The 26,999-nt window shown below is 38.4% G+C and overlaps 1 protein-coding gene across 1 annotated transcript in view; it reads right to left on the reverse strand.

Moving 5' to 3' along the window:
* Nucleotides 1–26,999, reverse strand: part of TTN (titin) — a 271,430-nt gene that overhangs the window by 214,801 nt on the left and 29,630 nt on the right. Inside the window, exons 28-45 of the mRNA XM_087435440.1 lie at nucleotides 25,272–26,965; nucleotides 24,846–25,127; nucleotides 24,170–24,436; nucleotides 23,803–24,075; nucleotides 23,413–23,676; nucleotides 23,060–23,320; nucleotides 21,124–21,384; nucleotides 20,098–20,361; nucleotides 19,745–20,005; nucleotides 19,361–19,621; nucleotides 18,689–18,949; nucleotides 18,035–18,176; nucleotides 17,780–17,945; nucleotides 16,427–16,658; nucleotides 14,402–14,686; nucleotides 14,040–14,165; nucleotides 9,153–9,341; nucleotides 3,448–3,504 (exon numbers count right to left, since the gene is read on the reverse strand). Coding sequence (XP_087291566.1) covers nucleotides 3,448–3,504; nucleotides 9,153–9,341; nucleotides 14,040–14,165; nucleotides 14,402–14,686; nucleotides 16,427–16,658; nucleotides 17,780–17,945; nucleotides 18,035–18,176; nucleotides 18,689–18,949; nucleotides 19,361–19,621; nucleotides 19,745–20,005; nucleotides 20,098–20,361; nucleotides 21,124–21,384; nucleotides 23,060–23,320; nucleotides 23,413–23,676; nucleotides 23,803–24,075; nucleotides 24,170–24,436; nucleotides 24,846–25,127; nucleotides 25,272–26,965 — 5,546 coding nt within the window. The remainder of the gene's footprint in view (nucleotides 1–3,447; nucleotides 3,505–9,152; nucleotides 9,342–14,039; nucleotides 14,166–14,401; nucleotides 14,687–16,426; nucleotides 16,659–17,779; nucleotides 17,946–18,034; nucleotides 18,177–18,688; nucleotides 18,950–19,360; nucleotides 19,622–19,744; nucleotides 20,006–20,097; nucleotides 20,362–21,123; nucleotides 21,385–23,059; nucleotides 23,321–23,412; nucleotides 23,677–23,802; nucleotides 24,076–24,169; nucleotides 24,437–24,845; nucleotides 25,128–25,271; nucleotides 26,966–26,999) is intronic.

The raw sequence follows: 26,999 nt of genomic DNA on the forward strand, positions 1-26,999 counted from the left end.
CATTCCCGAATTGTTTTCTGCAATACATTTATATTTTCCAGAATCTTGAGAATTAACATCATTAATATATAATCTGTGGCTACAATTAACTTCTTCAAACTGAAACTTCTGGTTCTGCCTTAAGATGACTCCATTTTGAAACCATGTTACAACTGGCTTAGGCTCACCAGATAGTAAACATTCAAGTATTATAGAATCTCCTTCTCTACACCTGACACGCTTTGGCATTTCTTGTAACATCTCTGGTGGCTCATTAGTAATATCAGATGAAAATATGAATTTGTGTTTTGGTGACTGAGTAGCCTCATCTTGAGGTGTTGCTTTAGGTTCCATCTCCTCAGGTCGAAACAATTCTCTTGCCTCTTTGTCCTGTTCTGGGGTAGGAGTAGCTGCTGTTATCTGAATTTCTACAGGAAAGGAAAGCAATTCTATGTCTGCAGAGGGAGGAACTGGTGGGTTAGTTTTTAACATATGGAGATTTGTTTGGCCCTCTTGTCTCAAAGGTGGATGAATGTCTTTTGGTTGGTCAAACACCAATGCCAGCTCTTCTTCCTCAACAGTGTAGTCATGCAACACTGGAACTTTATGTGCTTCAACACTATGCCTATGTTTCGTTTTCACTTTAAGTATACCAGTTGTTTTTACTGTTCCATATTGGTTAAACAGCACACAGGTAATAGTACCTTCATTTTGAGGAAGAACAGAAGAAAAAGTTAATGTTGAATAGTTTTCCAAGGTATGAGTAATAAAGCCTCGATTGTGTGGGATTGGTATATCATTATTATACCATGTCACTATGGGTTGAGGATATCCTTGAAAATGACATACAAATTTACAACTGTCACCTTCATAACTTTCTTGAGATTCAATTTCTTGAAGAAATGAAGGTGGGCAACGTTGTGAATGTTTTTGGAAAGAACTTTCAAAAAATCTTGTGTCTTTTTCTTCCTGTTCAGTTTTGAATTCATCAACTTTTGTGGAAGTAGAGGGTTGTAATTCTCTCAAATCATCTTTTTTTACTCTCTCACTATCTATTTCTTCATTTTCTTTAATATTTATAAGTGTACCAAAAGATTCACTGGCATAGGGCATAATAACTTGAGACACCTTTTCGGGAGTCTCATATATTTCCTCGTTCTTATTTACATTAGTTATATATTTAGAGGACTCTTCAATTTCAGATATGGTCACAATTTCTTCAAGTTGCCCTGTTGTTTGGGTATTCTCCTTTACTAGAGTCCTAGCATATAAATGGTCTTTTGGTAGACTTTCTCTTGGAAATGCCTCTGGGCTCATTCTTATTTCAGTCTGGAGAATTTCTTCATCAACAGTAGTTTGAAGGCTTGTGGGAAGTTCTCCAACTTCTACATTTTGATCCGCTTGATCAGGAAGTACATATGGATTTTGGACAATACCCTCAGCTGAATTATCTACTTTATCCCTACTTTCAGCTAGATCAGATATAGACTCGCTTTTTATTTCCTCTCTGGAGAACAGAATATCTTTATCACTAATTTCACTTCTCAAAGTTCTTGAGCTTATTTCAGATGACACATCTAAAAGAGAGAGTTTCTTTTTCTCCATTAACATTTTTCTAGCCTGCCGTAAACGTTGCAACTTCATTTTGGTCTCCTCATCCAGGAAACTTTCACCTACATTAAGCCATCCTCTTATGTCAGATTTACCTTCTAAACATTCTTCATCATACATAAAATCAGTTTTCTTGGTTGGACTTACTGTCTTAAAGTGTATAGTTCGCACCATTCCCTTTTGTTCCAACTCTTGTGTTTTGTTAAAGGGAGAGCCAGTAAACCTCAGGTCAACCTTTATCCTATCTTCTCTCCTTTCAGCTAAAGCCTCTATATTTTCATGTGTCTGTTCTGCCCTTTTCAGAAATTCTAAATATTTCTCATCTTGTCCTTTCTGGATAACAAGCAATGATGCAGTTGATTCAGCAGATCCTTCACTATTAATTGCTAATAACCTATAACTTCCAGAATCTCTCTCTTGGACCCTTTTTACCTCTAAGCTGGAAGAGTGATGATGTAAATCACTCTCAGTTTTTATGACCCTTCGAAGACCTGTTGGGATAGGCCGATTGTTATGAAACCAAGTCATTTCTGGAGTTGGACAGGCAATTAATTTACACATAAAAACAACAGGTTCACCCTCTAAAACATATTTAAACATGAGTTTTTTGGTAAAAGAAGGCTTGAAATATTCGGGCCAGGAGCTTGTAGATGATATTCTACTCGCATATCTTTTAGCTGCCATGGAGCTGTGGTCTACGTCTTCAGAATCTGAAAAGGCATCACGTGTATCTCTTTCTGAATGTTCAGATTCTTCCTCAGAGAATAATTCTGAAAAAAATTAAATTATAAAGCATTTTACTATTTTCCGCAGTAGTTGAAAAAGTTGAAAATAAATGAAATTGCAAAACAGAAAATGAAATAAAGTGCATGCTACAGATTCTCACAAATCCATAAAAAAATTCACTCACCATATTTGTTCGAATAAACGCAACACCATGCTCTGTTTAAAAGATTCTGACACGAAAATCGTTCGTTGTCTGGTCTTTTCTTCGAACTGTTGAAATTTCTTCTTGAACAAGCAAAATGCATTTCAAAATAACATGTTCCTGTGCATATTTGTTTTGAGAGCAGGAAAACTTTGTTCTTTTGATGGTGAAAAGAGAAATCTTACCTGACTTGCAGAGAGTGGAATAAACGCCCTTTCTGATCCTTTTGATTGTAGATTAAATTATTATATTTTTGAGAATTAACTATTTTAAAAATATATACAAGAACTATAACCATAAATAATTAGCTAAGACAAAATGAGAAGGCGTTTATTCGAACTAATACAGCCATAAAATCACAATGTTATGCAAAGAAAAGCAGGCAATGAGGATCCATAAGGCAGCTATCTGCAAGCCAGTGTAAGAGACATATTAATGTTAAAATGAGATATGTGCATGAAGTGTAAACCAGAATGGGAATGAAACATTTTCACACATCCTAAATAAAGTAGCATTTCAATCATAATTCATTCATGACATTGCATACTGAGAATGACAGCTAGGTTATTGTCTATTGTTCAATTTAATTCACTGTGTTTTTAAAACAAACTTCTACTTCATGATTTCATGCATTAAGATGACAACTTTTCCTAATACACGCTTTTGAAAATGGCTGCAAACATGAAGTTGAATATGGCTGATAAATGTGAAATACAAGATTTTAAATTACCATAAAACAAATTACTGTGAAATGCATGTAACCATCAGCATACTAAACCAGGCATGCGACATAGTAATATATACTCTAAGAGATATATTTGTATATCTATGTCATTTTTCTCAATAATACTAAAAGAAAAAAGTCAGCTCAAGGATTCTATTAATCCTTCAGAATTTCTACTTAAATCTCACATTCAATAAAACAATACCTCTCATCTCCATCTCAATCTGTTCTTCAATCCTCTCGTGCAAAAGTGATTCATGGGCTAAAATGGAAAAATATATAAAGAGATTTTAATGATTAATTCCATATACTTTCTGCCTCAATTCATGATTCAGACAATTACAATTTCCTCTTTATTATAATAATAGAAATCTATATCCTCCAAATGCACTAAAAAAATCCATGCCAAACAAATCAATGAGCTGATACAGTACATGACAATGTTGACAGAAAGATTTTAAAACATTTTTATTTTAGGGTCTCTATGAAATTTCCACTTTTAGTTCTATAATTCTCCATGCCTTTACATGCATTCAGAAAAGCAATCCACGATCTGAAGGAATATTCTATTTTTTGAAAAGTCCTATTGACTGAACACTTGCTAGGAGCTGAAATCACATTTACAAGGAACATGCATTTTCTAGTTTTTTAGTTGAGAGCCATTCTCAGTTTTTCCTGCAAAATTATGTGTTTTCTGCTAGTAAATACTCCTTTGATTTGAACCATCTTTAATATTTTAAACTACACAAAGCCCAATTACATATTAAGGAGCAAGACAAAGAGTCCTCAACTCAAAATTGCTTTTATTACATAAGGAAAAGGCACAGCCTTTAGACACAATCATCTCTGAGGCAGCTTCTTGAGAAAGGCAGGGCCCCTGGTACCAGTCTCACTCTCCGGTCCCTGTGGCATTCTGTCAGTCTGCTTGGTTCCCTGGCTTCTCAGTTCCTTGCCGTCTTTGGCCTGAAGTTAATGACAAACTTGATGTTTTCTTTGACGATTCTCTCTTTACTTCATGGGTTGTTTTAATTTGCGACTCTTTGAGTGTGTTAATACTTTTAGTGTCTGAACCAAGGGTAATTTTTGTAACTACTCTGGTTTGTGATTCTTTTGCTAGGTAAGAATAAAGTTAGGAAAAGGAATAAATGAGCTGTGTTTGTAAGACTAAAACACATGCTGAATTTAGAGAAGATGGAATGTCATTAGGACGAGAAGGAAAGCAGCGCGTTAGTCCTGAAATTTATATACGATGTATCTATGCTTACTATGCACATAAGAACACTACTCAAACAGATTTACGGGGTTTTACATTCCTACTTGATCTTAGTGGATAACTATGCAGTCTATGTAAAGTTATTAGGCCAAAATAAAAGACAAACATAAAGACTGGCCTTATGTTAGAGAATTAGATAACTGTGCCTGATCCTTCACTCTACAAACACTTAACATTGGCTTCTCTTTTAACTTTCTTAAGTACAAGTAAGGCAGTCTGGACTTTCCAAGAAAAAAATGCTCACGCTCCAAGAATAGTTGAAGAATATTCAATTGGAACTGAGTGAACTGGAAATCCTGGTACAAAAATTTCCAGCTCAAATGCACTCTGGGAACATGATGTTCAAGCACTGTACTACGGCACTAGGTTCTTTAGGAAGCAAGTGGAAAGACCTATATTTCTCCCACCTCCACGACACAGCCAATTCTCAATTATATTGCTGTAGAAACTGCCACAGTTGTCACCTACATGACGTGTAGACAACACCTCCAGGTAAACAGTCACTCTGTGTGATTACTGTGCTAGCCAGCAGCTGTGGTGAAATTGAGGGTTAACTCTCTGGACGGTGGAATTTTCCAACTAATTTGCATAACTAGACCTTAGTTCTTGAGATATTCCCCTTATAGGCTATGGGAATATAACCAGAAATAGCTGTAGAACAAAATGTCAGATTAAGAAAGAAAAAGCCCCCTTTTGGTAAGTGAGTATTGCAGATACATTAAGTGAATTAATGAGCCTGTTTCAAAATTCAGTGCAGAAATGGCTGTGTACCTAGCACTGTACTGCCCCCTGCTTATGTCTAAATCCTCAAAAATAGTATGGCCAGATCAGGGAAGAACTGAGGCCACAGCTCTCCACAGATCCCTGGAGATGCCTGAACTTCTCCCACCAGCTTCCTTCTATAGGACTCAGTGAAGCTCCTTTGCCTGCACACACAGCAGAGGCTTCTAGCATCTGAAGAATAATTTTCTCATTTCATTAGTATCTAAGAGGAAAGTTCGTGGATAAAAGGAAGAAGCTATACTTTGCTCAAACAAATTTATTCATGCCTTTCCAGACACAGAGGAGAATTGAGCACAATAATAACAGAAATAATGATCTTGCCATGAGATAATTCTACAATTCCAGGAGGACCTGAGGTTGTAAAAGCAGCATCATTTGTTGAGAAATATCTAGACTACTAATTTTGGTCCTATTATTTTCAGCGCAATTACTTTGGTCCTATTATTTCTATTTTCATAGCCTCCTTGTAAACAACTAGAACCTCCAGATCTAAAAACAAAGGGTAGGTGAAATTTTTGAGCTTCCTAATATTAAAACATTTAAATTTAAATTGAGCACAGTGTCAGGCACAATAATAAATAACAAATACTTGATGAACAATTACATCTTAATCTTTGGTACACTTCCCAGGCAGCACATTTGGTAAATATTAGAAAAAGCAGCACAAATGAAATAAACCTTAACTTCCTGAACCTAGATTTAAAAGTTAAACTTCCTTGAATCTAGACTGGGAAGTTAAATGTTCTTAACAAGTTTAGCCAATGACTTGGATGACTTTCATAAGTCATTTATGAATAGAGTGGTAATTTAGAGATATTCTAATTAATATATTCATTGACTCAATTTGCATGGCAGAAAAGCTGCATAAAGCGATGAGGATGAAATGAAGCAAGTCGTAGCTAAGGATCAAATAACCACCTTCTACACTTAGTACTGCTGATGTTATCTTCTCTCCATATTCATTATGTACAACGCAGCTGTATAATCCTTGGGCTACCAGCTGAACATTACATATGATAAGGAACTGAATGTTTCCATTTTGTGACTGCTTCACTATCTCAGATTCCTCTATCTTTACACCTTCATGAGTCCAAGTTACATCAACGGAAGAGCCATCCTCTAAAACACAAAGGAATTGAGCCAGAGTCGCTGCACTTTATAGAGAGGTCCTGAAGACGCAGGAGAATCTTTGGCGCCTCACCCATTGCCTCTTCAGCACATTTGTCAGATAACTCAGTGCTTTCTGCAATTTGTGAAACGGATGCAGTACGGCCCAACTCTACATCTCGAACAGTTGCAGCTGTGTGGGTGGAACTTTGAGATACACTTTCAAAAACCTGCACTTCAGGGGCCAGTTGGTTGGCGCAAGTGGTTAAGTGTGCGCGCTCTGCTTTGGCAGCCCAGGGTTCGGATCCTGGGTGCGCAGGATGCACTGCTTGTTGAGCCATGCTGTAGCAGTGTCCCATATAAAGTAGAGGAAGGTGGGCATGGATGTTAGCTTAGGGCCAATCTTCCTCGGCAAAAAAGAGGAGGATTGGTATCAGGTGTTAGCTGAGGGGCTGACCTTCCTCACAAAAAACAAAAAAACCTGCACTTCATATTCATATGACGATCCTTGAAATGACAATTTCATTTTGGGATATTTTGCTCTCTTGCTTTGTGAAAGAGGAATCTGTCACTGCCTGGGACTTGGTGGACTCTCTTACATCTTTCCCAGAATTTTGCCTAGCTAGGGCTTGCACTGTATAATCAAGTGACAAGAAAAAGAAAAGAATGTTAAGATCTAAGCTTTGTCACTTGGCTAGGTTAGTAACATAAAATGGCATGGGAAATGAAGATGAAAGACATCATTGTCACTTGGAAGCAGCATGCCAGATGCAGTATGCTCTAGGACGTCAGGATCACGCAAAAGGAAATTCATTCCCAGTGATCCAGTGATGAACGGATGATGAAGGCTCACGTGGATGCCATACAGTGTCTGGTTCCTTCCTTCTGTTGTCATTGAAGCTATCCAGAGTGCCATAGTCTCTTTCTCTCTTTTTTAATTTTTTTGCTGACTCTATTTGGGATACCATTTGTCCTCCCTCCACCATACACTTTAGAAACAACAGACAGCAAATAGGTCATTAACGATGCAATGCTGAGACGCTGTTTAGAAAAGCAAAAATGTCAAGCAAAGTTGATGCCTAACAAAATAATCACTAATGTAATGCACAGAACACATACATCAGTGAGGTGTAAAGTACATAGGTTAACCTGGAATTGAGGACTTAGGGGGACTTGTTGGGTGTTACTTTATTAGTAAATCACGGACTGACCACAATATGCAATGAGACAAACAGCAGAGACTCTCGTTAGTAACAGTGGGAGTAAAGGGTATGCAGCAAATCAAAGTCTTTGAAGCAAGATGGGCTTTACCTTTCGGAGTCACTGTGAGTGCAGCTGCACAAGTGGCTTCCCCAGCACTATTGGCTGCTTTGCAAGAGTACTGCCCAGCATGCTCTGAGTAAGCATCAACTATAAGCATTAAAGCCATGCCTGTGGACTCCTCAAAATGGAACACTACATCTTTTGTTGGTAGAATTGGCTGCTGGTTATGAAACCACTGGATTTCTGGCTTGGGAATTCCAGAAACCCTTGCATGAAATCTGACTGTCTCCCCGCTGTGCACCCTGAGGCTTGATAGAGGCTGGATGAAGATGGGCTTTTGGCCAAAAGACTCCTTCTTAAATGAAACTGACGAAGAGACATGCCATTGGGAGTTTGATGTCACTTCTTCAAGTTTGCTAAATCCTGAAAAGAAGCATGCCAACTTTAATGTCTTACCCTGCATTGAAACCAGAATTCATTTGGAATTGTCTACACATCTGTCGCAAATTTCAGTGGTGGACTAGAATCCAGTCCAATCCTAGTGCTTTTGTCAATGTATGCCACCATTGATTCGAAGTCACACACATTCACTTCCATTTTCCAGATAAACTGAGACATACATAGTCCAACGAACTTCACTATATTGTTCATGAAGGCAGTAGTGGAGTACACAATTCGGTTTAAGTGTTCTTTTTTTCTGTTTTTATTTTTTTCCCTCTGGTTGTAAAACCAGCTTTCTTATTTTGTAAACCACTTTAAATTGATTATTAAAAAAATATCTAGTTATTATAGTAAGTATTTAAAATTAAGGAAAAAAGCAGAAGTTTCCCTAAATCTTTAGGTATTTGTATATACTTAATACTACATAGACTAACTAGTATGACTGTATAAAAATATTATCACCTTTTGAATCAAAGTGCCCCCCGCCCGCTACCGAGGAAGTGTTTCTGATTGCAATTTAAGAGCCCCAAGTAACAGAAGATTGAGCCCTTCAACCCTCAGGCATTCTTTGAATGATGGTGAAAAATCCAGGTCGTACAAACTTCAAATTGTCCACTGTAGCTTCTGTGAAATCAGAACTGTGCCAACACAATGGGGGGATAGTAACACTCTTAGATTTAAGAAAAAATTTTTTTGATTTTCATCCTAGTCAAATAAGAAAACAACTCAAGCTATTTCTTTAAGCATGTATCGCCCCATTCTGATACATGCTGATCAGGAAGCACGAAAGCTGGTGATGAGAGCAATCCATTACAAAACGTTATGGAGACAAAGCAGGGCAAAAAAAAAATTGATGGCTTGCGATTCATAATGAGAAGGGGTAAATGAAAAGTGAGAAGATGGCAGATAACATGGAAACAACTAGTTGCATTAAAAGAGAATGGTAGGACCAACAATGATTTACGTGAACTCTTTAGTGATTGTTACTGACATTGTGAGATTAGCTCTAGATTTAAACGTGGCTCTTAATTGTTTTACTCTACCTTCCAGACTCAAGTTGGCTGTGCTTGATACTTGACCCATGGCATTACTAGCAACAAAAGTGTAAGTTCCTTCATCTTCTGGGTAAGCTTCAGCAATTTCCAGTTGGTAAGTGTCTTCAAACTGAGTCATTCTAAAGAATCGAGATGGCTTGATTTTCTTGTCTTTGCTGTACCACGACACTTTTAGATCTGTATCACAAAAGAAAAAGGATATTTAAATCACAAAAACAAGTGGATATTTTAAATTTACCTGCAAACACAGTACGATTATACTGGTGACTACATTTCATATTTATCTTAATAACATTATATTTTGGGGGGGGGGCATGCCACATCTGCTCTTGCATGATTTTTTTTCATCTTTAAAAAGGAAACAATTCTAGAAAAATCCAGCTTATAGACTGGTTGTAATATTTGAAATGTTACAATTTTAGTTATATTCTTTTTAACAATTTGCATGTCATGCTGTGGGAAAAGGGACAAGGTTTTGACATATTCAGTGACCTTGAGAAAAAGACAGTCCTGAGAAACAGTCATCATGAAGATTTGATCTGGGACTGCGGTTGTCTACTGGGACAGAAAGTGAGAAAAATCTGCACTTCTAGCGTGCAGAAAGATCAATCAGAAAGAGAGCTGAGAAGATCAACATTCCACAAAGTCTAAAATAGACACCCTGCAGGCTAAAGAAAAAAGTTTCTATTTTTTTGTACCAATGAGCAAACATAGAAAGGCCCCAGCACAGCAGAAAATAATTTTTTAAATTGAAAGAAAGAGTCATGGAATCTGGGCATCTGAGATATATTTGGCTTTCTTCAAAGTAGCAGCAATTATAAATAATAACAAAACTAGCTATTTCCGGACAAGGATTTGAACCAGCTTAAAATGATAGAAAATAAAAACCCAAAAGCAAGGATAAAATAACATTATTATGATGTTATAGTTTAAGGTGATGGGCACTTTTAAAAATATTATGCTTCTGTTAAAACAAAAACCCTATAAAGTCAAGGCTGGATTTAAATTTAGTTACTTGTTTTAAAAGCCAAAATCAAAGCCATCTTGTTTTTGGAGTACAGTCACTATACCACTTCCTTGTCTCAGTCCCATCCATGGGGACCTTCTAATAGTTCAATCATCTAGCATTTGTTTGCATTTAGTGTGAATATTGGTCTATGAAGGTTCCCTTCGTTCCCATGATGGCAGTTGTTTATAAACTACAGGTTCTCCTTTTAAAGGAATAAATCTTTTCACTTCCTTAGGTAGCAAGGTATGGTAGAAAATGGAATCCTGACACTAAAATTTACCAGCTGTGTGACCTTAGACACATCATTTGATCTCTCTGGACCAGTATTCTCACTTCTAAAATGAGATGCATAATAATTCATGGGCTATTCATTGCATAAAATTGCTATGTGAATTAAATGACATACGCACGTGAAAAGGCTTTATAAACCACTGGCACAAGAATGTCTAGCATCATGGAAGGGATCAGCAGGGCCTTCAACAACATGCCAAAAGACAGGCCATGTGAAATAGTAGGTAACACCATCACATAGAATTTAACAATCATCCTACAACTATTTAGTTTGCTTGTTCGATCACCAATGAAAATGGAAGGATGAAGAATTTGGTATGCCCCCTTATGAGGTTCTCTGCTTGTTCCTACTGACAACTTCTTCCTTTGGTGAACTGAATGAGGCACCAGGACAGGCATGAATTGCCAACAATAAATGAGCTAAAAGGTGAGACCTCTCTTGGTAATGGACTTGGTGCTTCTGGCTGGGCTGCCACTATCTGTGTTGGTCATTGGCCTCTCGTGGCTTCTATGAAACCACCTCATGCCACTCCATTGTATTTGGTCCCTAAATCTTGTTTTCTAACTCCATTCCTCCTTTCACTATCACAGTATTGTTTCTAAAAAGCAAACATAATCATGTTACCGGGAACTTAAAAATCCTTCAGTGGCTCCTCGGTGTAAACAAGATAAAATCTAAAATCCTAAGCATAGAATACCAAACACTTTAGTATCTGGCCCTGGCCTTCTCATGCACTCATTACATCACTTTCCAATCATACTCAAACCACTTGTGGTTTCCAGCACATGAAGTGTTCTTGCAAGCTTTTATGACTTTGTAAATGTTGTTCTCTGTCTGGAACACCACTGTGCTCAATGATGCTACTGACTCTTTAATGCCCAGTCCTCACATCTTGCTCCTCAGACAGAGAGCATTGAGTACGTGGGCTGTTACAGCACTCACAGCCTTGGGATCTAGTTGTGCATGTGTCTCCTCACCTACCCATTGAGCTCCATCGAGGCAAGAGCCAGGTTTTGGCATCCCTGGCACCTATTGTAATGTTTCAATAGCAGGAAGACAGTGAATGCTGGTAGAATGAAATTGAATAGAAGCTTAAATGAATGATGGACATCTATCATTGCTAGATTAATTATTTATCATCTCATTTAGCTACCTGTCACTCTGTAAGCTTCCAAATGATACTGACTCATTGCCTGTAGTATAAACACTAGCAGGAAGCTAGCTATATACACAGTTTAAAATTCTACTTTTCAAATTGCTCTTCTCCCAGTAGGTGGCACCAGAGACCTTCAACAGACAATATTTTCACTGTTATAAAAGTACCACGAGATTGCTCAGGGCCACGTTCCATGCTTCAGAAAGTATTGAGTTTCCCAAAACATGCAACTAGGGATTCTGAAGACTCATAATTTTTTCCAATTTGTAGAAGGCAGGGCTGCACGAACTTTCTCTTTTTTTTCTTTTTTCTTTTATTGAGGTCACATTGGTTTACACTGCACTTACTTTCTTGAGGCAATACCTGGGCAGAGGAAGTAGTGTAAATATTTTCAGTCCTTGGGGCATGAAACTATGTGATTGGGTAAGCTTTTGAAAGGGCATTTTATTTAATGAATTTAATTTCTGTCATATAGAAAATATGTTTACAGGAAGGTGCTAAAACCTCTATATTTGTATAAATATTACCACACACACCGAGTTAATGATCTCATGAATTTACAAAGACCATTCAAACATTTAAAGACATCAGTCATATAGAAAAGAGAGATATTTTTCTCTTTCTCTTTCTACCCTAATTGGAGTCTTGTGGAGGGCTTCAAATGTCAAATGTATTTTTGTAACTCTTTAAAGGCAAAATTATAATATTTATAAAATAAACATTATACAAATATAGTTAAGACCCCTACTACTTTGGATGATCCAAATATATGCAAATTTATTTGAAAAATTTCCTCTAAAAATTCAATGTGTGGCTTTAGTGAATTTGATATTAAAATGCATTTTCTTTATTGTATTAGTAGGACTTTATCAAATTATTCCTCATTTCTTGATAGTGTTTCTCAAACACTACTCTTTGAAGTCACAAAGTCTATGGTATTTGTCCACATTGGTCACCTAATACCAGACTTTCATGCTTATCTAATTCCTCACTGTGGCTATAATAAAATTAATGTATTGAGCATCAGTCACTTGCCAGCCATGCCTATAGGTGCTTTACATACATTATGTCCTTTAATTATGCTCATAAAATCAAACAGGTCCATTTGGTTTCTAGATCAGCATCTCTATCCCAGAGGAGAAAATCATTAGGCCATAGAAACCCAACTGAAATACTAACTTGTTTAGGAAAATGGCTTTTGGCAATGTAGTGAGTGGATCATAAACTAATGAGAGAAGCGTAATAAACAAAACAATAAAACTTGTTAGGAGTGCTGCGAGGTGCCCAAACTTTGAGAATCTCCTTTTGGAAGTGGTATACAAAAGCCAAGAAAATGAGGGAGTGATTTTCATTTGGGATAAAGTTGATTTATCTTGTCCCTATCTGAGGTCAATCTATAATCATAATTGGCTTAAAATGGCTCATTCTGCCAAGGCCAGACTCCTGGGGTGGGGGGAAGGGCCGGTGGTGTTTCGTAAGCATGCCCCAATTAAAAATCATAACAGCTAACTGACGGAGGGATTATTATACAATGGGCACTATGCTATGTACTGACAAGTTTTCTGATATAATCCCGATAATAGTCTTTAGTGATTGGTATCAGTCATTTAACAATTGTTAATTTGTCCAATCAACACTTATTGAGTATCTACTAGGTAGGGAGCTATTCTAGGACAAGGATCCACCCTTGCTCTCATGAAGCTTACCTTCTAGTAGCTACTGCTTTTCAGGCACCAGGTTCTAGGCACTAAGATAGAAACCCTGCCCACATGAAATGTATGTTCTAGGATTGAATGCAATATTATCCTCACTTTACTCATGAGGGAAAGAGAATCAGAGAAATCATATATTTGCCTAAAGTCACACAGTGGAGCCAAGATTCAAATCCAACCTTTCTGACCACAAAACCCCTACTTTTGACCACTACAGATACTGTTCTCCTAAGAAATACACTTTTTCACACAAGCCAAGCATTGTCCAAAGACTGAATAATGTCTTACATATAAATAGACTCTTCTTTTAAAATAGATGTAGATGCTATTATAATTAATCTAATAATAACTGTAGTTTTGTCATATTTTTTCAAGAGATAACAAAAGTGCAACTACAATCATATAGGGAACATGACATTTTTTGAAGTTTAAAATGTTAGAAAACACTCATCTAATTCTTTTTTTATTGTAAGAAAACAGATAACATAAAATTTACCACCTTAACCATTTTTAGGTGTATAGTCCAGTAGTGGAAAACACCGATCTAATTCTTAATTCAATAATTCACGTGAGTCTTCTGCAAGAATCCCATTAAGCTTCAAATTACGCAAGAGAGATGCTTGTGATGGATGAAAAGGTGGGGAAAATTTTTCCTCACATCATTCTTTGTAAATACTAGCAATGATACCCTTGCTCGTAAACTTACCTGTTCCAGAAACTCTGCACTGAAAACGGGCTGGCTGTGCCTCAGAAGTGACGGTGTCCTGAAGTGGGGTGATGATGGCAGGAGGATAAACAGGCATTTCCTGATCAGGAGACACAACTTCCGGAACTAAAGAAAGGGACCACAAGATTTGTCACGATTAAGTCACCATACAGACCCATAGAACGGAGCATGCCAATTGATCTTAATTTATCTCACAGCTGAGTACTTTCAAAGTTTCAAAGTTGGGTAGCAATCTACTTTCATGAGCTCCAAATTGTATTTCTCAATGCACTGGGAGGACGCAAAGGCTGGTTTCTTAGGTTTTATTTTAAGCTGAGAAGTAGCAAGGCATTTATTTCTACCTTCCACTGAGAGTGAAGCTGAGGTTGTGGCAACTCCATAGTCATTCTTGGCTTCACAGGTGTAGACAGCCGCGTCCTCCGGGAAGGCTTCGATTAGCAAAAGCGTGTACTCTTGCCCATCGTGAAGAAATTTGCATTTGAAGCCAGTGGAAAGCAGCTGCTCTTCCTTGTACCAGGAAATTTTGGGCTGTGGTCTGCCAGATATCACAGCACAGAAGCGGGCAGGCTTGCCAGATTGCACAGTAATAGGCTGGAGCTCCTGCAGAATTTGGGGTGGTTCCGGAGCTGGGAGTAAGTGGAAACAAACAGCCCGTGAAAAAGCGTGACAACACGGGGGAACACGCCCAGCTCTATATTCATTTGTTGCCAGGTGGTTACAAGCCCAGAAATGAAACTTTGTAATTGTGATATTTTCACTTGCCTCAGAATATCAGAACATTCTTTGTGCTAAAAAGGAGAACATTTGGAATTTTGTCCAAGTAGAGGGAATAACTTTAGAAAGATACTTTTAATTTTATTTATTTATTTTTCCCCCAAAGCCCCAGTAGATAGTTGTATGTCATAGCTGCACGTCCTTCTAGTTGCTGTATGTGGGACGTGGCCTCAGCATGGCCGGAGAAGCAGTGCATTGGTGCGCCCCCCGGGATCCGAACCCAGGCCGCCAGCAGCGGAGCGCGTGCACTTAACCGCTAAGCCATGGGGCTGGCCCAGAAAGATACTTTTGATATTTTGTCAGAGGGTACTGAGTTTCTCAATGTAACGTGATTACCCCTGTTCCTGGGTGGGATCTGGTGGGGGTGTAGCAACGGACAGTACCCTAAAGAATTCTAGAACAACTTCCACATGCTATCTATCGTTAAAAGTCATTTGGGCAAATCGCATGGTGAGGTGGCTCATGCCATTCAGGTCTGTTCGTTTTGCAAGTATGTGTGTATATGTCATAGTCATTTCTTTTTATACTGGTGGCAGCAAAGTGCGATCAGTAATGAAAAAATGGATGAATGTTATTTCAGATCTAGTTAAATGCAATTAGGGAGATTTTTTAAAAATTAGCTGTCCTGTTACACTAATTAAAGGATATTCTCAGTGTTAGGATGAGTGAGGAGAACTGGGTAGTTCACAGACCCCGGAAATGGGGAGAAATGACTTCTATGAGGCTGCTTTCTGACACTGCCATAGAAAAGACCTTTACTTTTCTGTGCGTCAGCTTCTCCACCACTAATGTAGAAATAATAATAACTGGATATCGTGATCGCTTAGTTTTCTAGGGACCAAGGGAATGTTGGCAATGTGGTTCATTTTTATGAACCTTGAGATTACTCATAGTGTTCCTTCATCTGCCTCAGGGGTATTTGTTCAGACAGATACAACTCAAGATGAGGGTAGGGTTGGAGGTTCCATTTTCTCTATGTACTAGGTGAGTCTCAGATCTAGGCCAGCCTCAAATCCAGCTCTAAGGTTTCTAATGAGGAAAGTGGATGGTTTAATGGCACTCCTCTGAGGACTTGGTAACATGTAGAAACCCCCTCTAAAGTAAGAGCCCCTGGTCCTGGGGTTGGGGCAGAGAGAAACTAGTTCCACATCACCTGTGCCCCTCTGTGGTCTCAAAGAGGACCTTTGGGTTCTCTCAGGCGCTACATACTAGAGGCTGGAAATGTGCCTATTGCTTGTAGTGCTACTAGTACTTAAGCAGTTAGGGCCAGGGCAGAGAACTAGAACAGCTGAATTCTATGTCTAGAAACCCATTTAACATCTATTATAATTGACACACAGTGGATGTTCAATAGTGTTGACCAACTAAATAAGGATCTAGTCATCAAGTGCTTTCTAGAAATGACTTCTTACCAGTCCTTTTACCAGCTGCTGTCCCTTTTCCATAGGTATAATGTGAAAATGAATGTAGCTGCCACCATATGAGTACCCTGGGTTCTTTAGAAATTGCCCAGGAACTACTGGAATTTTAGTAACTTAAAGGGGAGAATTATTCCAGATGGACCCACACAATATGTTAACATCTCTACTTACCATTGACATAGAGAGTAACAGAACTCCTGTTCCTTCCTGCCACAAAGGTGTATTCACCGGCATCACTGTGCCTGGTCTCAGAGATAAACATCCGGTGGATTCTTCTCTCCACCACATACTGGTGTCGTTCTTGGATTTGGAAATTGATTTCAATGCCATCTTTATACCAGTGGGCATCAACATCGTCTTCATTGACCTCAAACTCAACGACAGCACGTTGTTTCTCAATAACCTTTTGATGGAGCGACATAAAAAGAAAATTGAAGCCCATGTTTCCTTTCAGTTAACCTGTTTCTGAAACTGCTCATTTCAAGAACAATGCAAAATTTATACATTATGATATAATTAGTTGACTGGTTATAGCACATTCTAATTTTTCTGGCCCATCCTTGGACAAATGGTGCCCAAACTTCTTTTGTGAAGAATCATGCTTACACCTGCACTGAGGAAGGGGGCTGCCCCAAAGAGGCAATTATTTCATCCTTTAATGTTTGCTTACTTAATAATAACAGAAATAACGACACTTTACATCTGTGGGCTTTTTATTATTTACAAAGCTCTTTTAAGTTACTATTCAATTTGATTTCATGTGATAGGAACAATAACCTTGTGGGCTAGGTAGAAACTATTTTAAAAGGGATGAAATGAAGGTTCAGAATTGGATAATAAAGATTGGAAGGCATACCCAGGTTGTCTGAGTGCTCATTGAAGGCTTTTCCACTATGGCCTAAGGCCTGTAGTGCCTGGTTCTCCTGGGATGAGCAATATGATGAAGCTGAACCCAAATGATATTTCTCTTAACATATTACTCCATTATATCACGTGGGAAGATTGGTACCCCTGAGGACAAGCTCTACACATGCAGTAAAAAGCCAAGATCTTTGCTCAGCATCCTTGCTAGGAATCCAGCTTTGCTTAAGCTGGTCTTCCTCTGGGACCTCAGAGGAAGTGCTCCCCGCCAAGTCCCTACATACCTGCCTCTCCATAACAGAAGGCTTCTGAGAAAATGCTACTTTGTTCTAAATTCTCTTAATTCTGGTTGATGAGTGAACACCACGATTTAAATTTTAGTTCTTTTCTGGTTGGTGCTGCTTGGCAAGTAGCCAATTATCAGACAGTGACGTTTCTACAGCTACTTCAATTGAAGTATTTGGACAGCTGCTATGGACACACTCCCTAAGTGAGGGGAAACTGTGACTAAATTGATATCAGCATAAGAATCTAAGCCAGTAAGGATCAGCTGACAATTCTTTAGAAGACTGTGCTCAGAAAATTTAAAAGTCAAAAATTAAAACATATATCTATGGATTACGGACTAGTGATTTCTTCAAAAATTCAGTATGTAGACAATACCTGAACCTCCTTTTTAATACTTCGGATGCGAACATCTCTGCCCTCTACAAAGAGGTTAGCTGTGGACATGCTGCCTCCTGCCACCACTGTGTACTGACCAGCATCGGACATCCGGGTGGACGGGATCAGAAGGCGGTGGACGTATTTCTCCTTCTGTATCTTTATTCTACGGATGAAATGGAAATTGAAGTTTAATGTATGATGACATGAAGGAAATTGGAAATTACTGGAATGTAGCAAGACAAAACAACCGACCTGTCCACAATCTGCAATTCTTGGCCATCTTTCATCCACTGTACAGTGATGTCAGGTTCAGAAACTTCACATTCAAACATGGCTCTCTTCTTCTCGAGAACCTTAATGTCCTTAATGTGTTTCCTAAATTCTATATGACGAGCTGGAAAACAGCATGTAAAAAAGTTAACCTTTTTTAACAGTTTTATTAAGGTATAATTCACATACTATACAATTCACCCATTTAAAGTATACAATTCAGTGGCTTGCAGTATATTCAGAGTTGTGCAACCATCACCACAATCAATTTTAGGACATTCTTATTACCCCAGAAAGAAACCATAAACCCCTTAGCCATCATCCCTCAAACGCTTCCCATCGTCTCCCCTCAGACTTAGGCACCAATCTACATCTCTATAGATGTGTGTATTCTGAACATTTTCTATAAATCATACAATATTTGATCTTTTGTGACTGTTTTCTTTCACTTAGCATAAAATTTTCAAGGTTGATCCGTGTTGTAGCAAGTATCAGTACTTCCTTTTTATTTCTGAATAATATTCCATTGCATGGATGTACCACATTTTATTCATCCCTTCATCAATTGATGCACTGGTTAACATTTTATATAGATTGTTTGATATTTTTATGGATATAACATTTATGAAGCCGTACCTTCCACATAAAGGGTGGCTGTCGACGTAGCTTTTCCAGCTACAAAGGTGTACTCAGCAGCATCCCCAAAGTGAACATTCCTGATGTTCAGTGAGTGTGTGAACTTTTTGGTTCTCATCTGGCACCTGTCAGTGGATTTGATTTCCACACCATTCTTTAACCATTTGTAAGAGATGCCTTCATAGTTCACTGTCACCTCAAAGGTAATGGTGTCTTTTTCTTCAGCATTGATGTCCTTCAGCATGGATGTAATCATGATTGCTGCAAAAGGGGAAGGAAAGACACCCAAGGAGATTTTATGTCAACATGATGTGGGTCATAAAAGGCTCAGAATGAAAACTTGGGATGTTTTTAGTATGTCTGTTAAGATGATTACAGCTATGATACCTTCCAGGAACTCCTCTACAGGACTATGTCAAGTGATAGAGGAGCAGAAGGAGCACGCAATAGACACTGGAGCATCTTTATAGGTAGCCTGTCAATGCTTCTCTATTCAGATAATTTTATCCAGGCAGAGAATGCTAGTGCCTAACCCAGTGCGAACACACAGTAAACCTTTCAATCAAGGATTTTTCAGTGGACTAAGTGGTCAGGAAGGAAATGTGTAGGATATGGTATAACAATGAGTCTACTGGATATTCTATATAATTTTTTTGTTTTTTTTTTACTTACGGGTCACTTTCAAGGTGGCGCTGACTTGGTCATTGCCACAGACAAACGTGTATTCTGCTGCGTCCTCTGTGCTGGTGTTCATGATGATTAGCTGGTGGAGTTTTCCCTGCACAACTATCTTGAACTTTTCACTCATCTCAATCTCCACACCATTCTTCAGCCACATGGAAGGGACATTGAAATGGGACACCTCACACTCAAAGGAGGCAGTTTTGGTCTCAGGCACTTCGATGCTTTTCATGGTTTTTGTAATATGTAATGCTTGGGAAAATCACAGAGTACATCAGTTAATATATTTTGTTAAAAAAAATAGATGAATCAAACAACCAAACGAACACATGGGGATCATCTAGGGAAATGCCGTAGGAGCCTCCTAATACTTACTCTCCACAAACAGCTTAGCTTTGCACTCCAGTTGTCCCACCACAGCTGTATATTCCCCAGCATCCGAGGGGGAAATATGCTGCAGCATCAACTTGTGGACCTTCCTTTCCGAGACCAGTCTGTGTTTGTCACTCGGCTTAATCTCCACATTCTTGTGGAACCATTTTACTGGAACTGTGTCATGGGAAACACTAACTTCAAAGGCAACGGTGGCATTTTCCAAGGCGGTCACATCCCTTGGCTTTTTAATGATCTTGACAGCTAATGGGGAAAGTTGAAGCAATTCAGTGATAGGGTTAACTTAATGGTAACCGTGAATTGGCTACTTGTACAATGTTTTTAAGTCAACTTACTCTCAACATGCAGTCTGGCACTGGCTCCTAGCCTTCCAAGCTTGAAGCCATAAACAGATTCATCCGAAACAGCACAGTTTTTAATTCTCAGAGAGTAGGTTGTTCCTTTAACTGAGATATCATACTTGTCATTGGATTCCAGCACAACCCCATTTCTGATCCACTGGACACCTTTTACGTTAGGGTGTGTAAGCGTGACAGTGAAAACAGCGTCCTGCGTCTCTGTCACTGTGAGGTTCTTCAGAGTCTTCTTAATTTTCACAGCTGAAGACAAATTTATGATTGGTTTAGAAAATAAAGATGATATCATCAAGTAAAAGAAGTCCTGAATAAGATTATTACCTGGTCATCTTGCAAAAGAATGGCTATCAAAAATTTTGCAGTTATGCAGCATCTCTGTTTAAATGACACCTTGAGATTATTTAGAAAAATCTGAGATTCACTTTGAAATGTACATTGTGTAACGATTTTTCTATAGTTGAATAGGATGAAGTTTGCATAGCTGTATCCTAATAACTTAATAGATTTATTGCAGAAGAGTAAAAGAGGAAAGGAGAATGAGAGCGTCTAATTTAGCTGTTCCACAGAGCTGGAACTTAAGATACGATGGCTTCTTCACATAAACACATCTTATAAGCAGTTTTGCACATTGTGGTATATGGCTCAGAAAGAACATTTAAAGAGTTTATAATGGGCCGGCCCTGTGGCTTAGTGGTTAAGTGCGCGCACTCCGCTGCTGGCGGCCCGGGTTCGGATCCCCTGCGCGCACTGACGCACCGCTTCTCTGGCCGTGCTGAGGCCATGTCCCACATACAGCAACTAGAAGGATGTGCAACTATGACATACAACTATCTACTGGGGCTTTGGGGGAAAAATAAATAAATAAAATTATAAAGAGTTTATAATGATTTTATGAAATACAGATTTATGGCATCCAAAATGGTTATACCATTTGACTTTTAAAATAATAACTATCAAGAATGTAATATGATTTGAAATTGATAAATCTGTTATTATATCACTGACCTTCAACTTTGAGTTTGGCAGATGTTTTGGAGGTGGCCACCTTGTAGGTATATTCTCCAATGTCATCTAATTTGGTGGCAGCAATGATAAGTCTCCTTTTGTGGCCATCAGACTCACTTCTGATGTTTTTACTCAGCGGTAGGTGTTTGCCATCCTTTAGCCATTCACCTTCGGAATCTGGGTTGGCAACCTCACATTCAAATACAGCTTCCTGGGATTCAGCTACAGTCTGATCTGTGAGCGGCTTGGAGATGGCACCCCCTTTGGAACAAGAGAAGTACAAGGGTGAGTCCTTTAAAAATATTTGTACAATAAATAAATCTTAGCACAATTAAATATAAGATATAAAATTTGAAAACATAATTTTGAACATCATGAAATGTCTACTAAAATCATTTTTAAACATATCCAGAAGGTATCACAGAAACCCTTTATTTTAAGTACTGCATGCATGACTGATAACCAGGGAAAATACTGGAATCAGGAAGGTTTTGCAAAGGAAAAGCAACTGTCAAGTTAATACAGAATTCTGAGAACCATAATGTGCAGCATATCATATGGCTGGCCTCTAACTCAATTCCTTCTTCTTCAAAAACATTCCACTTAGTCTTCTAAGGATGACTTCCTGGAAATATGTCTGATATTTGATTGGAAAAAAATTTGTTAAACAAAATGTCCAAATCATTAACGTTTCTTTAAGATTAGGGATTCCTATACACTAAAAATCACTGTTTTGACAAATGTCATCTCTTCTATGAAGTTTTTCCCCCATTGCCTCCAGCACAATCATCCACTGGCAGAAATAATTACTCCTTCAGCAAGTTAGTTGCTGCTGTATCTGACGCTCTCTAAATTGTGAATTCCTCAAGAAAAAATATCATGCCTTATTCATTTCTGTGTCCTGAGTTTCCAGCAGTGTCTGGTCCATGGTAGATACTTAAAATATGTTGGGCAAAATCACATAGGAGCTTATAGTTTTTTCTTGTTTTCACATATTTAAAAACATGTCATTTATATTAAACATATCAAAGTGCAGGATCTGAAATTTTGTTTCCAGAAGTTTTTTCACGGTTAAGTGTCTGAGGAAATCTTATAACATAATAAAGTATGAACCATGAAAAGTTCATACCAAATAAGATACACCAGTCCCATACCACTTGCTTATGTACCAGATGTCATGGACAGCACAATTTAATTTCAATGTCATATCCCAACTCCTCAATACTTAAATTGCAATAAGCCAAACAAATTAACAATAACTTCTAGTTTTTTCTTGATAATTGGTTTACACTTTTGATTCTTCATTTTAAAGATAGGGATTTCTGCTGAATGAGAATAGTCTACTTCGTGTCATAAGAAAGAGATACATAGATACATTGAGTTATATTTTTAAAATATTCATTGGGTTCATAAAAAAGTATAAAGGGAACAAATGTTACAAAGGTTAAAGAAACAAGAGTGATAAAAAAGAAATACATCTTTAGAGTCAGAGAGTTTAAATAAAGCTCAGTTCAACAAACATTTATTGATCCTCTATCACGTGCAGTATATTTGAGTACACGAAGAAGAGAAAGAAGCAGTTCCAGATTTTGGGAGCTTATACCCTGGATAGGAAGAAGAAATGGGGACTATAAAAGTATATGATAAGAGCCATGAAAGAGACACACATAAAGTGATCCTAAGGTTGAAACATTAAATCCCATACAATTGGGGAGATTAAGGAAGGCTTCACAGAGAAGATGGCATTCCAGGTCTGACTGGAAGGAAATTTGGAATTTAGGCCGGTGGGCACAGTGTTGAGAGTACTGTTGGCTTCAAGAGCAGCATAAACAGAGGCGTAGAAGTGGGAAGCTGATGGGAGGTAATGGGCAACAATTTCTTAAATTAATACAACTGCCCTACCTAAGAACTTAGGTTAAATGATTAATGTACCAACCTGCCACGGTAAGTTTTCCAGATGTCATATTTTCTCCAGCATAAAATGTATATTCTCCTTCATCATCTTTCATCATATTTAGAACTGTCAACTTATATATTTTTCCATGAGCTTCAATTTTATATTTAGAACTGGGTTTGATTTCCTTGCCCTTAAAATTCCACAAGACATCAATTCCTGAGTGGGACAGCTCAACCTCAAAGACCACATTTTGGGTTTCTGTACAGGTAAGGTCACGAAGACCTCTGATAATTTTAATTTCTGGGGAAAAAATAAAATAATCACTTGGTTATTATTACACTGGGAAAGCAGGATGCTTAAAATAATGATTAGTTAAATGCAAGAATTCTTACTTTCTACAGAGAGATCACAGCTGGTCTCAACTCTGCCAACCATCAGCTTGTAAGGTCCTTCATCTGAAGCATGGGTTCGGTTAATCACTAGTCGCTGCTTAGTGCCCTTGACAATGGCGTGTACTCGATCATCAGGCTTGATTTGTTCATCACTTAAGTACCATTTAACAGAAGTCACATCAGGGACTGAAACTTTACATTCGAGCACAGCCTTGGTACCCTCAATCACATTCACATCCTTTAGAGGTGTTATTATATCAACACCTGCAAAACAACACACACACACAAATAAAAGATTGATGAATATGAATTTTGTTTTAAATGCCTGCTCATTAAAGTTCCCTACCTCACTTGACAATGTACACATAAAACTATGGAAGTTGCACTCACTATAGACAGAGACGCGCCCACTGGTTGACAGTCCAAGGGCTGGAATGGTGAAGGAGTAATTCCCAGCATCCTCCTTGGTCATGTCTTCAATGAGCAGCATGTGTGACTGTTTGTCTATCACAATGAGAACCCTGTCACTGGGCTGCACTTCTTGGCCATCTTTCATCCAGACACCTTCCACATTCTCTAAGGAGACTTTAACTTCGAGCTGAACAATGTCACCCTCACAGACTTTTTGATCACTAAGGCCTTGTAGGATAGCAATGGGGCGGGCTGTAAATATAGGGAGGAAAAGAATATTATGATCATTTGTATCAATAGACCATAATGATGCTCACTGCAGGCCAATAGGAATGGGAAGGCTTACGTTTCATCTTTAGTTTACAGGTTGTCTTTTTTCCATCGACAACAAAGCTGTATTCTCCTTGGTCCTCTTTGGTCACATCCTTGACTGTGAGGTTCTGACGTCCACGGCGAGATGTAATTGTGTATTTCCCATTGGATTTAAGCTCCACGTCATTGTGATACCATTTGCCTTCTATATTTTCTGGGGTTATAATGCACTCTAACTCTCCTGAAAAGGATTCTGGAACTTCTATGTCTTCAAGTTCTTTCACAAATTCAACAACCGCACCTGAGGCATAAGATAAGGAGAAGTTAATTTCTCTGGAGAGTTGTAGAGAAAATTCCTTCTATAACTCTTATCTCCCCCATACCCTCAGGAATATTCTTAATATCTACCTACTGATGGACTGAGAAATAAATTTTCAATAAAAAGGAGTTATTTTAATTTTTAAATGATTTATTTAAAGCACAGAATATCTTAATAAAAAATTTTATAAGACATCTAAATAACCTTGCTTTTTAAATACCCAAATTGTTGACACTCTTAATTAGTAGTATAAATTCATGATTCTTGCTATGGAGCTTAGATCCAATCCCCAAATAATTCTTTTTATGAAAGGAAAATTGCATAGCTAATTTTATCACACACTCAGGGTGACTTTAAAACTTAAGTAAACAATGAAATCATGATTTACTACCTTCGACAATAAGTTTAGCCGTTGTTTTTACATTTTCATCTTCCACCAGTACACAGCTATAGTCTTCAGCATCAGATGGGTCGATTGTCAGTACGGAGAGGAAGTGAACTTTCCTGTCAGAGTGCATCCTATATTTATTTCCCTTATGAACCTCCACACCATCTTTATACCATTTCACTTTAACAAATGGCTCTGAAGTTTCACATTCAAAGGTTGCCATGGTGTCTTTTTCCTTAGCAACAACATCTTGTAATTCCTGTGTGAAAGTGATCAATTGCTTGGCTACAAGAAAAAGAAAAAAAAAAACATTATATTAAATTAAATTCACAATTTGAATAATGGAAAAAGAAAATTTAAAAAAATACACTCCAGGATATTCGTGGGTAAATAGAGACAGATCCATCAAATGAAAAAAATTCAAATTACCTTGGACAAGTAAGAATGCGTGGCTTGAGGTTTCCCCAGCTATATTGATGGCTTTGACCATGATGCTGGCAGAGTCCTCAGCAGTCACATCTCTTATGACCAGTTCACAAACATTGTCTTCAGGCCAGTACCAGTAGATTCGGTCAGAGCGCTCGATTTTGACACCATTTTTGTACCATTCACACTCAGGGTCTGGTTTTCCCACAACTCTGACCCGGAAATGTGCATCAGATCCTTGGCCCACTGTTTGGCTTTGGATTCTTTCAAAGATTTTAGGAGCCTCCATACTAGGACTTAGTTCAATTTTATCGGGTTTAAAAGTTGGAATAGTGATTTTGCCTTCCTCGGCAAGGGCTTTCTTCTCCTCTTCAGTTAACTCTTTGGTCCAGTGGAGCAGTTCCTCTTTTGTCTTCCTTAGGAGCTCTTCATAGGATTCATCCTTCTTTCGAGACTTGAGCTCCACAGCAGTAATGGCTTCGTAATATCCCTCCTCTGTTCTGCGCTTGAATTTACTGCGCAGCTCTTCTGACTCTTCAGACACTTTTTCATGGGTAATTCTTTCAGCCCTTTTCAACTTCACAACTTCCTTGGCTTCGGTGGTGTCAACAGGTCTATCTACTTTTTGTACTTCAAACTGAAGTTTTCCAGGTTCATGTACATGAAACTCGGGCTTTGGTTCAGGGGCTCGCCTAAGGACAGACCTAAAATCTTCCCTCTGTTGGATCTCAAGTTTCACTTTATGCTCTATCACACCTTCAGGATTTTCTGCAGTGACTTTGACTTCACCTGTATCATATGATTTGCAGTCCACGATGTCCAGATAATGAATGCCATCATAGCGAACTCTGAACCTTTTGCTTTTGCGGATGAGCTGTCCGTTGAGGTACCAGTTGACTTTGGGCTGAGGGTAACCTGTTACTCGGCAACGGAATCTAGCAGTCTCCCCTTCAAGTACTCTTACCGGCTCTGGGAACAGGACAATATCTGGCTTTTGCTTCTCTTTTTGATCTGTTGTTACACCTGTAAGTGCACCTTCATGAGCCATCCTCTCTAATTCTTCAATTTTCTGTAAGCCTTTCCTGCCCTCAGGCAATTGAGATTCTTCCACAAGACTTTTCTCATCTTTAACAATAAGAGTAGCAGATGTGTGATCTGTTCCATATTTGTTAGTAGCTCTGCAAGTAATGACACCACTGTCTCTATTATATGCAACTCCATAATCAAGGCTGCAATACCCAAATTCATTGATCATACGGAGCCTGTTGGCTGCTTCAAGTGGCTTTCCATCATGGAGCCATTCCACCACCATCGTTGGGTCACCAATTGGTGTTAGCCTGCATTCAAAGTGGGCAGGCCCAAGGCGCTTGAGTCGTAAGGAAGTGAGTTTTTTCTTGAAAAATGGTTTCTGTTGTTTCTCTTTGTCATAGAGGTCACCCTCTTCCCATTGTTCTTGACCATATCGCAAATGGAGGGGCTCCAGTTCTGGGGCTGCGATCTCCTTTGCTCTATATGTCCCTCTTGGGATGATTAATTTTCTTTCTGGCTCAGGCTCTGCAAACTCAACTTCAACATTTACTTTGCATCTTGTAGTGTCTCGGCCAGCCTTATTAATAGCAGTTGCAGTATACCAGGCAGAATCTTGGCTGACAGTAGAATCGATTTTAAGGGCAGCTTCTCCCTTGGTTCCTTCAATTCTATAAAAAGTGGGGGAAAAAAATCAATATAGAA

This window comes from Ceratotherium simum, chromosome 9, assembly GCF_057802395.1.
Source record: "Ceratotherium simum simum isolate JZ-2026a chromosome 9, ASM5780239v1, whole genome shotgun sequence".
NCBI lineage: Eukaryota > Metazoa > Chordata > Mammalia > Perissodactyla > Rhinocerotidae > Ceratotherium > Ceratotherium simum.